Source organism: Falco peregrinus, chromosome 9 (assembly GCF_023634155.1).
Source record: "Falco peregrinus isolate bFalPer1 chromosome 9, bFalPer1.pri, whole genome shotgun sequence".
NCBI classification, from domain to species: Eukaryota; Metazoa; Chordata; class Aves; order Falconiformes; family Falconidae; genus Falco; species Falco peregrinus.
Window position 1 is genome coordinate 9,654,777 of NC_073729.1, and position 16,290 is coordinate 9,671,066.

At 35.8% G+C, this 16,290-nt stretch overlaps 1 protein-coding gene across 5 annotated transcripts in view; it reads right to left on the minus strand.

Moving 5' to 3' along the window:
* Positions 1-16,290, minus strand: part of SBF2 (SET binding factor 2) — a 255,203-nt gene that overhangs the window by 82,064 nt on the left and 156,849 nt on the right. For all 5 annotated transcript variants that reach the window (XM_055813899.1, XM_055813896.1, XM_055813898.1 and 2 more), the window contains exons 15-16: positions 15,316-15,425; positions 13,695-13,844 (exon numbers count right to left, since the gene is read on the minus strand). In XM_055813899.1, coding sequence (XP_055669874.1) covers positions 13,695-13,844; positions 15,316-15,425 — 260 coding nt within the window. The remainder of the gene's footprint in view (positions 1-13,694; positions 13,845-15,315; positions 15,426-16,290) is intronic.

A 16,290-nucleotide genomic window follows, 5' to 3' on the forward strand; every position in this document is an offset into this window, starting at 1 on the left:
ATCCCGCTAGGTCATCTCAGTTAACAATGCAATAAAAATTTCCAATACGCTTATTTGCCATCCTTCTCCTTAATTGAACCTTCTCCTCTCCACAGAAAACAAAATCATAGATAATAAAGATCTGGGCTTTCTATATTAATACACAGCGAGAGAGCTGTGCAGAAGCACAGTCCAGTGCTACTGTGTAGTACGCTGATGCCCATTTGTGGAGCAAGATACACGAATGCAATGATGCCACGGCGTGTAGGAAGGTTGTGACATGCAGTCCAAGATACTCCTTAGAACACAGTATGTAAATGGGGATTAAGTCAGCCTGGAAGTATGCCAACCACAAGGCATGACACTTGCAGCAGTACCACTGGATCCACCTGAATGAAGACACATGAACTGAACGGCAAACTTGCTGCATTTTCAGTGAGGTGCAGAAAATAAGGTATCTTGCCAGGTAACACACTCCAAGGATTTGATTGTGTGAATGGAAATCATTTCAATGCACCACAGCTGAATAGAGGACTAATAGCCTCCTGCCTCTGCAGACACAAAGCTCAGCTGTCATTATAGACAAACACTACACACATTATATGTTGTCAAAAAATTGGCTCACCATTTTGCATTCACAGTTCAATTTGAAATTGATTTTATCTGATATATTTTGTTTGCACTAATTAATATGTGAAATTCATAAATACTTACATTAGCCTGACTCTTCTCCAAAACAACCTCTCTTCCTCTCCCTGCCCCTGAAGCTATCACTGAAGTTTAGACTGATTATAGTATTTTTCATTTAACTCTATTGCTGGGAATAATTGCAATGTAGTAATCTGCTAATATCATAATTTTGTAACAATAAAGGGAAAATCACAATAGCTTATTCTAAACATTTATGCTCATTTTTTAAATAAAAGCTGACTAATGAGCACCAGAATTTTATAAGATAAAATGTCTTGCAAGATTTACTGCATTAAATGAAAGTAATATATCCAATAGTTAGATACAGTTGCTGTCTCAAGAAATATGACAAAACTTTAAAAAGTGTTACTTTTTTGTAATAATTTACCAAGTATCTGGTATACAACTACAAAAAATATTTTACAAGTGTTCAAAAGAATTTACCATTGCCTTCAAAGTATGATTTTTTTTTTCTGACCTTAAATACAACAGTTAAGTGTCAGCCAAAATTCACCACTGCTGTAACAATAACAAGGAGATACTGCACATCTGATTTAGCTGAAAATTTCTAGAAAAAAACCTATCATTAAATGTTGGAACCAAATCCTTTATCTTCATCCTGAATGAGTTAAGTGCAGAAATATACTGTAAGTTGCACTTTTATTTTGTTAGTTTTTAATAATGGCATCAATCACAGGAGCCAGTACACAATAAAATAAGGAGTACCCTATCTCATCCCATAACAATAATGAACTTAGCAAAATCAACACACGAATGGAAGCTTTTTTTATACCTAAATAATATGATTACTTCATCTGGGCACACACAAAGTTAAAAAAAAAAAAATTAAAGATACAGCATTCAGAAAAGCATATTACCTGCCATCATTTACTAGCATGCCAGTAACCACACCAATGAGATGAAGGAAATCTATATAGTAACACTGTTAATCATTAGGTGATATTAGCAGAGTCTACGGTACTATGACTATTTCTGGAATACATAAAAGTCCCATAACCCAACAGTGTCTCAAATCAAGGCATGAAGAAATCTTAAATTAAGGCAACACTTCTCAGCTGAATTGCAGAAAGTTTCAAAACATCAGGTTTCCAGATAAGTCTTTTAATGACATATGATTTCCTAAACATAGTCAGTTCAACTATTAGTCAACAATTAGTCAAGTTGGTTGTCTGTCATGAGGAAAAAAAAAGTTGGAGAAATCACTACAGTGATGAGGAAATAAATGCAAGAGATACAATACTAGCTAAAAAATGACTGCCAAAGGATGAGTACCAAACACAGTGAAAATAATACAGAAAAGAATAAAAAGGAGACCAAGGCGGCACAGATAACATGGCTCTACATGCTTCCAGGGACACCTGTTCTGAACTGCATACTGACTAGGAAAAGAATTACATGAACACTTGTTGTTAGTAATACGTATTTAAAATGCTCCTAACCACTACAGTTTTTGCATACGCTGCTAACCAAAATTCATTTTTTAATAAGTACTTCAGCTTGTATTTCTAAAAAATTCATCTATTCATACAAAATTGTGATAGAACCAAGCTTTACAGTGGTATGGTACAAGCTAAAGGTTTCTGCACTAGATATTAAAGTTCATGATCAAATGTTAGCTTTAGACTTTTCAGTAAGTTTTGGGAAGTCTTCCTTCAGGAAAAAAAATATTGGAAAATTTCAAAAGTACTTACATCATGACTTAAAATGACTTTATTGAAAATTATTTTATTCACTATTTCTTTCTTATTAGGCTGTTGCCTGAGCAGCCAAAGATGTTTCATCAGCAACCTGGAGATTACAGGCTCTACCAGAATTTCAACTTCCCCCAAGGACCTCTAAGATCAGCTCTTTTTTTACTGACCAGAGACCTGAGCTATACACTTGTTCACTTTATTTTTTTAAGTAGATAATTATGTTTCAAATTTTGAAGGTTATATAGGAATAGATGCAGGAGATTTTGATTTTTTGTTAAGATGGCAAATAAGGAACACAGTCCCTTTATTAAGAGTAACAGGGAAAACATGACATTGCCTGTTACTCTCTGTCTCTCTTTGCAAGCATCTTTATTTATTTCTCTTCATGCTCCCAAGGGTGTGTACTACCAGTAACTGAAACAAAAAAAAAACCCCAAACTTAAACTGTCATGGAAACAATGCCCACTAAGAAAATATGTTGACTTGGGTAAATCTATTAAACATTATTTGGTTCAAGCTGACTTGGAAAAACACATGTTTCTACCACCACCACCCCTCAACAAATCCTAATCCCCTTCTCCAAAAGCAGTATTTATGGAGTTTGATAAAACCTGAATGGACAACATGTAACCTCAAAAATGTTTATGGAATATTCAGAAAATTCCTGGCTGCAGAAACAATCTTCAACATGCTCTTATGGAAGAACGTATCTAAGAACCAGCAATTCTCTCCACAGTTTTGATTACTCCCAGGTGATCTCAGATGAGATGAATTTCAAGTAGGCTACTGAAGAAAGTGAATGTATGTATAAAAGAGATAATCAGAATGCTCATACATTTTAGCATACCTGTTCTTTTAAGCACAGAAAGTCCCCAGATTTGAAGCCAGGAATGACCAGCACCAACAGCACTCAGAGCAGACTTCAAGTAGGATCTTTCACCTTTCTGTAAAGTCCATTTTTCATTAATAGATCATTAGTGTTTGGAATAGTTAATGACAGTCTGTTGGATTGAAGTTAATCAGTTCTGATGCCTACTGCTTTCATATGCAGGTTGTATCTTCAATTTGAAATTAGACAAGACCGATGGAATTCAAATCTTTGTTATATGGTACTTTTATACCAAATTATCCTGAAGCAACAAGCATGTGCAAAAATATGTGGCAGTCTGAATCCCTTTGTTAAAGTATAGCTGAAATATGGATAACCGAAGAAGTGAATCTCATAATATCTCCCAGCATCCTGGTTTGGATTTTCTCTGTAGTTAAGGTTTTCATGTTTTGATTCAACCAACACTGCTGGTCTACTGACTATGCATGAGCAGTTGTGAAAAGTAACTGAAAAACCCCTCGCCTACCCTCAGTTAAGTTTTCTTTACAGATGAAGTTTTACACAGTAACAAGCGCTGTGGGGGTGGAGGCCAAATGCATAAAGGATCAGGAAGATAACAGCCATCTATCATAATCAAGTCGGGATCAAAGTCTACGACTTTCCTACACATGCGATTCAGAGGCTGAGTAACAAATTGTGTTAACCTAACTGTAGTTGTGGCCTGTGGTTTTTAAACAGAACCACATATGGTTAGTATTTCAGCTATTCCCAAATGACAAAGGCAAGGCTCCAAAACAGTCAATTAAAATAAATATTTTCCTTTAAGTTGTTGTTGTTGTTGTTTTTAATTTCACAAAAGCAATTATACCTTTTAACTTCATAAATAGGCTAAATTCCAATGAAATCAATAGTCTAGGATCTTGAATTTGGCCTGAAAACAATAAACTAAAGGCCTTTTTAGTCCACTGGCTTTGCCTGCATTAACATTTTTCCTCTTCTTATGAAGAAAAAATGTCCAAAACAACAACCCGTTTGGCCTCTGTTCCAATTAAAAAAAAAAAAAAAAAAAAAAAAAAAAGATTATTCAGTAAAGACTTGTTTGAGGGTATGAACCCCAGCTTCTGCTGGCACATAGCTAATACGCTGATCAAGAAACATACTGTAGGTAGCATCATATTTTGTGTCACCTGTGAATCTAGACTGTACTAATGCTAACGTTCATGCGCAAGTGGAAAATATCGGGGCATGCAGGATATTTACAGAAGCAAATTTTGCAAGACTTGAAAGTACAGGAAAATATACAAAATATTAGCAATATTAGCAATTACATTAAGGTATGGAAAGTGAAGAAAAAAGAAAGCATGCTGAGAATTAAACCCATCAATACTGTTGAAGGTATGCATAATACATAAGACTCAGATGCCTACGGTTCAGAGGTACACAGAATATTATAATGCAGATTAAAAAAAAAGATGAAGTGCTGCAAATCATGGAATCCTCATAATCCAAGCTGACTTTAACTGTATTATTATTACTACAGTTAGAGTAAGAGATGATCTAGTAAGATATTTCAGTCCATACACCTGGAAGGGATAGCGAGTATTATATGCCAACTGTATGCACCTTATTTAGGTATAACAAAAGATATGTATTCTCTGAAATGATGTTTCATCAATTAACATTGAAAGCAGAAGTTTTACATAGTGTTCAACTGACCAAAGGAACTAATTTCATCAAAATAAGTTGCCTTTGTCCTCAAAAATCAAATAATCTAGATACAAAATGAATTCTATTTGTGCACTCACAAATGTTGTGACATCTTTAGACTGTTAAACATGCAATTCAAAGACCAATTCTAGCTCCCAAGTGGAGTTTTGGAGTTTAGAGTTCAAGAACTGGGAGGAGAGGTGAGGAAGGGGGTTAGTGAGGGTTTTTTCACTTGTTTGATTTTTTTATCTGTAGACATTAGATGACGTTATCTTTAAGTACTTTGTTGGATCACCAGATACCAAAGTCTGCCCTCCTGCCCCCAACTGTGTACCGGGGGGAAATTACTAAAATTAATCATTACCATAGCATGCTTACATATGTGAGCATTTTCCCACACATCCTAAAAACAATTCACATTAAGTCATAAATCTGGGCTATAATATTGAAAATTAATGTCAACAGCTGCAAGAATTTTTTACAACATACGTAGATTGTCAAACATACTTCTGTGTACACCTTCATTTTCTTTTCTTATTCTGAAGTTCACGCACTTCTTGTTTATGTAACAGTAGAGGTAGGTCTATTACTGTAAAGAAATCAGTTCTTAAGTTTTTTTCCTTCAAATTAATTCTAAAATGCCACATATGTCCACTGTTTATTGTTTGTCATATCAATGCACTTGTCAAGGTTTACACAAAACATTGACAAAACCCAGAACTGGCCTGTGTTTTATGGTATGTATCTCAACATCACACTCCAATTTTTGAATACAACCTGCCAAGATTTCAATTGTTTAAGCCAAAGGTTATATAAACATTATAGTGACCACACTATCAGAAGACTTAGAATATATGTCAATGTTCTGTCTTAGAAATGACTGTATGTAAAAAATAGATAAAATATGATGATCTTATAACAACCCACTGGCATCTTTTATGCAAATCCTGCAGAGCAAACATTTAATAACAGACAAATTCATACCATTCCTTATAGAAACAACAAACCAGTCTTCTATACGGCATGTTTCTTCCAGTAAGTTAAGTCCCATCAATGATCAGAGAAGCACGCACCTTGCTCGCACAGCAGAGAAGCATTTCACTTCAGCTGCTCTATACACCTTGGTTTAACCGCTGTTTGAAGGGCGAAGTGCAGAGGGGGGAAGACCAGAGTAAGAATATGCTAGACAGGCAAAATCTTCCCCTTCATTTTAGTAATAAAACTCTGCACTAAAGCTAAATATACAGGTGCATATGGGTGGCCACAGAAGTACATTCACTGAATGGGTACAGTACATCAATGCTGTATAATATTTTGTTACTTACTGTATACATAAAATTACACTAAATAGAGATTAGGCACGTGTATGCATACCTAACAGTATTATACAAAAATCGATATAGAATTAAGTACCTGTACTGAAATACACATATGCACACATAACATTTAAGATTTAAAAAAATTCCATGTGTTCCATTCCTTCTATATTTTTATTATCTATAAAACTTGTAAAAAAAGAAGTCACTGATTTCATTTAACTTATTCTATTAGCAAAATGCTATTATTTCCACCATCAAAGATTATTTTTTTTTAACTATCTTTCACAGTCCACCTCTTTCACAGGCAGGGTAGAGAGCAACTACACAGCAGTATAACATAATTCCTAATTCAGACTTGTTTTACTTACAGCAGTGAGTAGCATACAAGCACATGTCTGCTTTTCATCAAGACAACCAAAAATGTTTAGAACAGTTATTTAGGAACATTTGGCAACCACAAGGCTGCAATTAACAGTAATGAACACTTAACAGCAGTAGAGCCTACCACGTCAATGCTCCAAGAAACTACATGTTCTCAATAAGGTACCTATGTGTGAGCAAACACAGGCGAGCATGCCCCGAGTTAACAGTGAGCATAGAAGAATTGAACAATGGCCAACAACAGGAGGCATCCATTAAGAATAAAGACTGCTCTAGCTGACCAGTGTCCCAGAGACCCAGCCAGGATGGGTGGGTTTGTACCATTCCCGTTATCCCTGCCTGGGGGCTACTTGGTGTGACACCTTTGCTTGGTGTCTGATGCTCAAGTGCTTATGTTTGTGTCTAAAATGCCATCACATTTTTATTTAACGATCTGCAAGCCAATGACCCGACTGAAATCAAAGTAACCTAGGCACAGACCAGCTGTATGCAGTTTGGATACCATACCCCGCATTACTTTTTTTCCTAAAATGCCCACATTGCTACGTAAATGTCATGTAAAATCCGCTAAAACCTGCTAAAACTCTTCAAGATCATCACAGCTCTTAACAAACCTATTTTTGTTGCTGCTGGTTTGCTTCAAGGACCTTGATTTTGGTGGTGCAGTACCTCTGTGAGTGCATGATGGAGGCTGTGGGCAGTGGGGGGGCTGTGGGGCATGGCTGGAAACCCCACTGCCAGCCCCAAAGCTGCAGCCAGCCAGAGGAACCAGTGGCACTGCTGCTCACATGTATTACTGCTTGTTCTTGTGTTAAAAACAATACTCCACTATCATTTGACCTTTGTAATAAAATACTTAGCAGAGAACAGGAAGGAGGACACTATCACATTTTTATTCTGGCAATTTTGATCCCTTTCCATGTTAGCAGCAAGAGACGTGGGACAAATGGGGCCCTCGAGAGGTATGTTCAAGATGCACATTCAATCACACTCTGATCAGGCTGCTCTGATCATACAGGAACTTGGGGATTATTTTAACTTCTATATAACTACCGAGTTTATATTTATGTGTACATGTATTTCTCTGTGCATCACCCTTGTGCCTCATGTATGCACATGCACACGTGTATACACAGAGGGGAGGAGGAAGCATGTGAACACAACACGTTTTGGTGAGAAGCCGAGTGAAGGGAGGCTGAAGGCAGATGTATATATAGACAGCACATCATGAGACTCTCATTACTGCTAATTCTTCTCTTTTCCTTCCTTTAAGGAAAGTCATCTCCCTCAAAACTTGCGGAGTAGGTAACTGTGGGCTGGTCTTCTAGCAGCAGTAATAAAGCTGAAAGGTCTGCAATGTTGAGTGACAGCAGCACACATATACCTACTTCATGAATACATACATACATGGGCAATCCCACAAAGAAATAAACTATTTTCTGGATTTCTTAAAAAGGTGTCTGTGAATGGCTATTTCCTAGACTGTGTGGCCATCCACTCAGATGGGATGAGTGTATCAGTATGCTCCCCAGAGCAAAGAAAGGAAAAAAACCACCAGATCAGCAATACAATCTTTTACAACATATTTCCATTTTTTTCCTAGCGAAATTATGTGAGCCCCATCAGTTCAGCCATGTGCAAAGTTATTTTAGTATCTTGCAATTTCTTGGTAAAGAGACATCATCAGAAAGATTCAGAAATAGCAACTTCTTTTATTAAGTCCAGAATATTATAGATGGACCCCTAAAAAGTCAGCAGGATAGAAAAGCTGTTATTTCTACTTTTTGGGTAATAAACCATGGACCAGAGAAACTATATGATGTGTCCATTGTGACCAAAAAAAAAACAACAATCTGCAGTACAATATGGAACTAAATCTGGAAGTTTCAAGTCCAAGCCTTAAATGCTGGAATCTCCTTTCTTTCACTTAAGGAATACCACGGCTATAACTAACAGGATGAAAAAGATCAAATTGTTAATAACTGATGAATTAATAGAATTAAGTGTGGCCCTGTTGAACTCCCATTATTTCTCCTCATACTGTATTTTCTATGCTTTAAAATATTTCCAAATGCTGCTGCTGTTCAAATATCATTTCTGAGAGTGTCTACTCTCAGGAACGCAAGTCAAACTGAGTAAGAAAAGAAAGGCCATGAAATAGAAGTCTGAAAGGAAAGAAACCTCCTGTAACCCTCCAAAATAAAGACCTTTAGCAACATAGTTTTCAACATAAAATACGAGAAATGCTAGTTCATTTAACCTTTATATTGCCAAGAATTTGAATCATATGACACACACACACGGCTTATTTTCTCTCAGGAGTAATAAAATCTTTCTTGTTAGACATTATTCACCAACCTCTGAATTCTGAGAACTGACTGACAATTTTTAACTTCATCTGATGGCAGAATATAAGAGAAAAGTTATTTGCATACAAAAATAATTACTATTTATAGAATGTCATTGTTTTAAATTTTGCATATTAAAGTTTCTTTCACAACAGACTGTACAGGAAGTGCTAGAAAGATGCCCTTATTACACCAAAGCAATACAGAAGAGTCATAAGCAAAATTCTAGAGGCAAAATTTATCAATACTATCTTTCATCTGCTTTTGGCCATTGTTGGGAGAACAGATGCTGGCCCAGATGTAACCTAATACAGGTTAGATCTTTAATTTTGCCTTGGTTGCTACTAAGACTTCCTACAGTTATTCTTCACACTGTATACTATAAATACGTATTTAGAATACTCAGTGTATTCCGTTTGAAAGATAAACATCTGCTTATTGCCACTATGAAAAGTGCTAGTGATCCATTAGAAATTATCTAAAGCACTAAAACAATGAATAATTTGTCTATTACTAAAGATATTCTCCTAGTTATACTGGTACAACACATGCATATTCACGTAGAAGTGACATTGGAGTAAACCAGGTCTTCAAACAACATTGACTTTGCAGGCTGCCAGATTAAATCACATCATTAGAAGACCCCACCCATTTACCTAAAGACCAGAATTTTTAAAGTATTTAACACTTTTATGCATCTTATTCCCACTCTAACCACATTTAGATTAAGTACTCCAGATGTCTGGCTCGCATATGTTTTCCAATTTGACCCACATTTGCCAAAGAAAAGCAGTAATACGCAGTTAGGCAATATTACTGACCAACATCTTACAGAGGCGATGCTATATTGCAACATTCCAGTTTTGGAGATTTTCTTTTTAAATAACAAGTTTTATCTGTTCCAACTACCAAAGGAAGCTAGTTCACAGTCCTGCATTAGCTGAAAAGACTCTTTCCCTAGAAAAACAAAGTTTTTAGGAATCCTTATTGTTACTGTTAAGTATTTTATACAAATTGTTTAGAAGGTCTTTTTAACATAAAACCTGTTTCTTATTATCAAGTACTCTCCACATAAAAGAGTTGGAGAAGTTACCATCTTCAGGCCTCTTTTTGCCTTTACTGCTGTTTTATCAAATTAAGTGCTACAAAGTTTCAACATGCAGAGTTCACTTACTGCTGCCAGAGGAAAGTCAGACAGCTGAAAATCCGGATGAGCCATGTTGTTTGTAATAAATTAATAGAGAAGTATGCAATTGAGCCTGGATACGATTTTTGCCATAATTTCTTAAAGAATATTAAAAATACAGTGTGTTGCTGGAAACAGTTACATAGAAGAACTGTTTCTTTAGTCAAAACCAGTCCTTCTAGTTGCAAAAAAAGTTAAGTAGTCTTTTCAGAAGCGTCAGAGAAAAGCATTTCATTACAGAAAATTAAAGAGGAAAAAATTTTTAATACAGGAATTTACATGCAATTGCAAATTATTCTGAGGTAACCACAGCAGCAGATAGCAAATACAATGGAAATAGTTTCTAGAGAAAGAATTTCATGTTTTTCTCATTACAATGCTATCTGTATGAATAAACTGTCAATCAATGTATTAAGCTTTCCTAAAACTGTAGACTGTTTTTAACAGTAGTTTAGTTATATACCATATGGAAATGAACATAACGCTCCTGCTTTGCTATCACAAATATTAATCGCTACTGTAATACAGGCTGAAGTAAATGCTTGTCAGAGTGTACCTTTTGCCAGGGGAAAAATTCTTAGGGCATGAGAATAAAGTTTTCAGCGAGTGGCCAAGGACAACTAGCAGAGATAAAAGCAAATAACTGGAGATTTAATTGCCCTCATCAGAAGACATCTGCTTTAATCAATGAGCAATACAATCTCCATGTAACTTTGATCTTCCTACTACTTAGAACGATCAGAAATACTTTTCATTTTTGTTTCAGCAGCATTAATGGCCAGTACTTCCCAGACACAAACAGACACAGCAAAGTATGTTTCTAAAACTTCAATGTTGACTTACTGCATCATGCCTTACCTTAACTTTATCTGCAAGTCCACCTAAAGTCTACCACAAGGCTTGACATGCAGCTGCCTACCTGCTAAATAAGGCAGATTCATATTAAACTGTTGTACTATTTCATAGATCATAGGCCTATTAAAATTTTACACTGAGGTCCTGCCCACTACCTTCAGACTATAAATAGTCTAAAGAAGAACAGTTCAAAAGAACACCACCCTTGGACCTAGAGATTCAAGCTGACAAACTCCAGAAATCTGGGAAGGCCATGTTTTGCCATCTCTACAGAAATCAGTAAAATACCACGCTCCCTTCCTGCCAGGTGCAAAACAGCTAGAGATCAGACACTTGGGGAAATATAGCCTAAGTAATTTTTCACTAAAATGAAACAGCTATTAACTTGAAGCAACGGCATGAATATTTTATTCCTCTTCCTTAATCTATTCTCAAGCACTGTGGCAGCAGACACATCACACCAGATACACAGACCAGCAACAATATACAGGGTAGGATTATTACTATTACTTTGTTAACATACTGCTCTTCACCTACAAAACACGTACACAGAAGCTCTGAAAAAGTATCTGACCTTTACTTTTATGGAATCCAGTAAAACAAGAGAATACATTCTATTAAAAGAAAAAACCTGACACTAAACATCCAGGAAAATGCTGAAGAGTAACAGAGGGATCTGCAATAAACTTGCAGAATGCAATCCTCCTGGTTTTGTAATATGTGGCACCATTCCCAGTAAGACAAAGAATTCAGTACATGCCAATAATGCAGTTTCTTGTTCAAAAGACACTTTTCAGAAATGGCTAACCTGTATGTCCTTAAATACACATGGTTTGCAACAGTTCACGTTATCAGTAGCAGAGGTTTGGTGGCTGGAGAGCATCAGATTTCCTATCTGCACCAGCAACTCAGGAGAGACCGGTATTTCCCAGGGAAAACCATCAGGCTGGGGCTTGCTGCTCACACACCCCAGCTCAGCCTCACGTGTATAGCAGGGAGTCAGGGCTCTGCCCAACCTACCGACCATGCCTGGGGCTTCCCTTCCAGCTTGTGCAGCAGCTGCTATGTGCCTCCTGGCCACAGCAAGGTTTCAGTTTGTATCTCACGGAAGCCAACGGTAACATACAATAACATTAACAGAAAAATCTACCACACGTTTGGTGGTAGGACTGAAACAGTTTCTACAATACCAGTAGTTCGGTGAGGTCTTATAGCAGTACTGCAATCTAAGCTCTCCCTAGAAAGCTCCACCAGAATTAATGTGGTATTTCCCTAAAGCACAAATACATCTCCAGTTAAGACCACATTTCTTAAATCAGATTTTTGTATCTTTTTAACAGACACTCTTTAAATTACTTGGACTTATGATCTGCAGCTACTAGAATTCATGTCTCTACAGCAAAATGCTGACTTGCCAAGTCCCACTGCAGGAAGGGCAACCAGCAAGTTCTGGATAATGTATTTTTTTCTTGAACCAATACAGGGACGCTCCAAAATGTCACAATTTACACATCATTCCAAATAACAAAGTGCACAGTCAAATTATAAATCATGCTTTTATCTTAATAAATATTTCATGCATCAAAAAGTAGATATTTTCTTCTGCTAACTGCAGGTAATTTTACTGCAAAGACCACTGCTCAGGCAAAGTTGAATTTCATTCAAAACAGTAGAAAAATACCTACTTTGAGCAAACAAGAAATAGAACAGACAACAAAACTTACATGTGATGGTGATCTGAGGTAGCATTTGCTCAGCCAATGTTAATTTACTTTCATACTTAAATGAAAGCTGCATTTAGCACTCACCTTTTAAAAAAAATAGATCAACAAATGCTGGAAAATAATTTCAGTGGTTTTTAGGTCAGAGAGTGGTTAAAATACCAATGTCTCAATCAAATCCATAATTTGATACAATAACTTCAGGCAGATAAGAAGCAAATTATAACCAAATTGAGAAAAAATACTACTACATTCTCAGATATCGAATGGAAAATGGTTGTCTATAAAATATTTCTGACAATAAATTGCGAACAAGTAAAGCTAAAACAGAAGTGTTATTTAAATGAAATTCAAAATAAGTCATCCACTTAGTTTAATCTCATAGATAGCTGCCACTGTATGTTTATGTTTATTCAGCACAAAGTTATTTAATTATCAGTAGAATAAGTTAGTAGATGAACTATAAACACCTTCAGTGAGTCTCTGACAAACTAAGATGTCATTGTGACAAGTAGAACTACCACCACGAACCATGGAACTGGAAAGCATGTTCACAGTTGTGATGCCAGAGGACAAACCTAATGGGGTTTTTCAAAGAGCAGCGTGTGATACACACTTGAGGAGCTCAGAGTTGAAAATGACCTGGAGAAGCTAACATCCATTCATCAAGAAAAGTACTTCAAGCCATTAACATAAATCACTTCAATACTTACCAAAACTAAATTATATCAAGATTACTAATAATGGGAGCAGTTTTCTTTCTGTTTTTCATAGCAGGCAGATCTGTATTTTCAACAACGAAACATTTTAAATCCACTGTCAAGTGGATTGATGTATCTGCTACATCACTGTAGTACACGGTCCCACAATTTAATTACTTTGTTTCTCCACATCATATAAACATTTGCTTATTATAACAACAAAATGAAAGAATACCAAAGAACAAAGACTTCACATACTGTACCTGCAGAGCACAGTTCATCATTCGCACAATGTAGTCAAACTGCTGATGGTCCAGTATTGCTCGATTCTGTTTAACATGCAGGCCTAATTCCTGTGTCAGGCAGTGCCGAGCTGCCTTTCCTTTTAGGGCTCTCAGAGCTGCAGGCAGGGTCTGGAGAGAAAAAAAATCTAACTTCATGAAAATGAAATTAAATGGCTATTAAGAAACTGCAAGCGACAGTACAGTAAAGAATTACTTTGGAAATTACTCGTTAACTCGAATATCACACTTTCACATAATGGTTGATTTAGCTTGAGTCATTAAGTATTCGATTTTTTCAAATGCATTAAACAGCATTTCTCACCCACATCTGTAAACAGAGATGACTGAATACAGACAGGCATTGCATGGATGTGAAATCAGAAATGGACAGTGGTGTGTGAAAGCAAGTGCTCTATTCTGTACTAGCCAGGCCAGGTCTTGAGTTCGCGTTATCAAGGCCAACCAGCATGTTTTTTGATAATCAGTGAATGACAAATGGTTTTAGAAGTGGCATACCTCTCATAGCAACGAGGCCAGAAGACTGTTAAGCAATTTACCCTAAAACAGTGCCAAGAGAATATTTATGCCATGTTTTAAAGATGCAGCAAGTGCTACATCAGTGATTATCAATGGTGGCACTTCAGATTTAATGGGTGGTAACAGATAAATAAGAAAAGGTAGCCAATTGTATAAGGAAAGTTTACCATGCAGGGGGACAAAAAACTACTGACATTTTCCAGGTGCCTGTAAGCTGAAAGAGGTTAAAAACTGTGTTACACATGCATCAAAACTCTTTAAAAAGAGCTACACATTTTACTAGGACTTTTCCCATATGAATTTCCATAATATAACTTGTAAATCAAAAAACATTCATCCTCTGTCCTGAGCTGCACAGATTCAGAGATATACAGGTGATACTTTTCTGAGAAATCAAAAAATTTCTTGAAAAAATTCAACAGTCACTTCCGTACGTAGAATTAGATTTGAGTGTAGGTTTGACCGATTGTTCTAGAACCAATAATTGAAGTCTATGAACAGAATCAACAAAACATGGCAACTTCTTAATGTGAAAAAAATAAAAATGTTAAGGATGACAACTCACTAGTACATTTTAGTGAAGACAGACAAGCCAAATATTTACAGTCATCCTCCAGTTCTTTCAAATTATTTATTTTTAAAACCAGCAAAATATACCGTACTGAAAACTTCAAGAGCATTGGTTGACAAGCACTGAAATGTCTATGTACACCTTTGTTTACACTCCTCCTAATCAATACTGCTAGATCAATATACACACCTTTTTTTAAAAAAAATAATGTGGACAAGACTATTTATAATGGTAATATCAGATTAGCAAAAAGGGCTTCAACACACGCAGGTGGTATTATGAACTGCTTTTCAAACCCATTAGCCTCATATTACACAAAGTATTGCATTTAGATAATTAGTTTTATTGCTTACTTCATTAATTTAATAGTTACAATAACCATTAGTATTTGAAATAAGACTTCAAAATGTACTTTGTGACAAGGTCAGTCTCTATTTGCTCATTAACAGAACAAAGAGTTATTTGGGAAAGTTAAAATTTCATCATTATTACCTTTTCAGTCTCCAAAAATTTGTTTTCAAAAATGAATGAGATGCAGTTTCTAACAACTTCCAGCCTTTGTGCACTGTTGAAAACTGTGCTTGCTTTTTCCATTATGGAAACTAACAAAGAAAAAGAAGAATATTTACCTGTAAAATGTCTTCTACAAGCACCACAAAGAATACAATAAATTTATTGTAAAAACATAAAATAAAACAAATATTCAAGTCCCCTTCATTTTGTTCTGTTAAGCAAATACCATTAGTAAGCATATACAGATGGGAATATAAGATCCTGAATCTTTGGTTTTCCTATAGACTGTAAAAAAGAGTGTGTTTTGAATTTTAACTACAGCAGCTGATTCTCTTTACTACTTATTATATTAGTCTCAGAGGCACAAAGAGATTGTGTCTATACTGATGTACCACATACTAATGGAATATAAAAATAAATACAAATTAATAATACAGAGATATATATATATGCATGTGTGTGTTCTGCAATGAACTACGTAGCCTTGCCTATTTTGTAACAGTAGATAACTATTTTTTCCTAAAGAATTCATTGGCCATGCCAAGAATTCTGTGACATGGAATAAAACCTGTTAGCTTATCTAGGTCCCAATATGCTGAGAGCTAAAGATCATTTTCTTAATGTAATGTTTAGCTCTACATTTTCAAGAAAATTCAGAATGAACAACTAACATTCTTTTTGTCTGTAGTACCAAATAAATAGAATATAAATGCAGAACATGGGCTTTTGTAAATAATAATGAGCTCCTAATATCCAAGGACTTTGACATACAGGACAGCAGGGATTATGAGTGTGAAAACTGTTCCTTGGGGAAAAAAAAAAACAACAAAAAACCCCAATGTTGACATAAAAATTAACTTATTAAGACAGAAAACCTTCTCTGGCATCTGCCTTTTTAAAGAAAGGCAACAGAACATGAGCACACACCCTTTAAATTTTCTATAAGTAACAGAT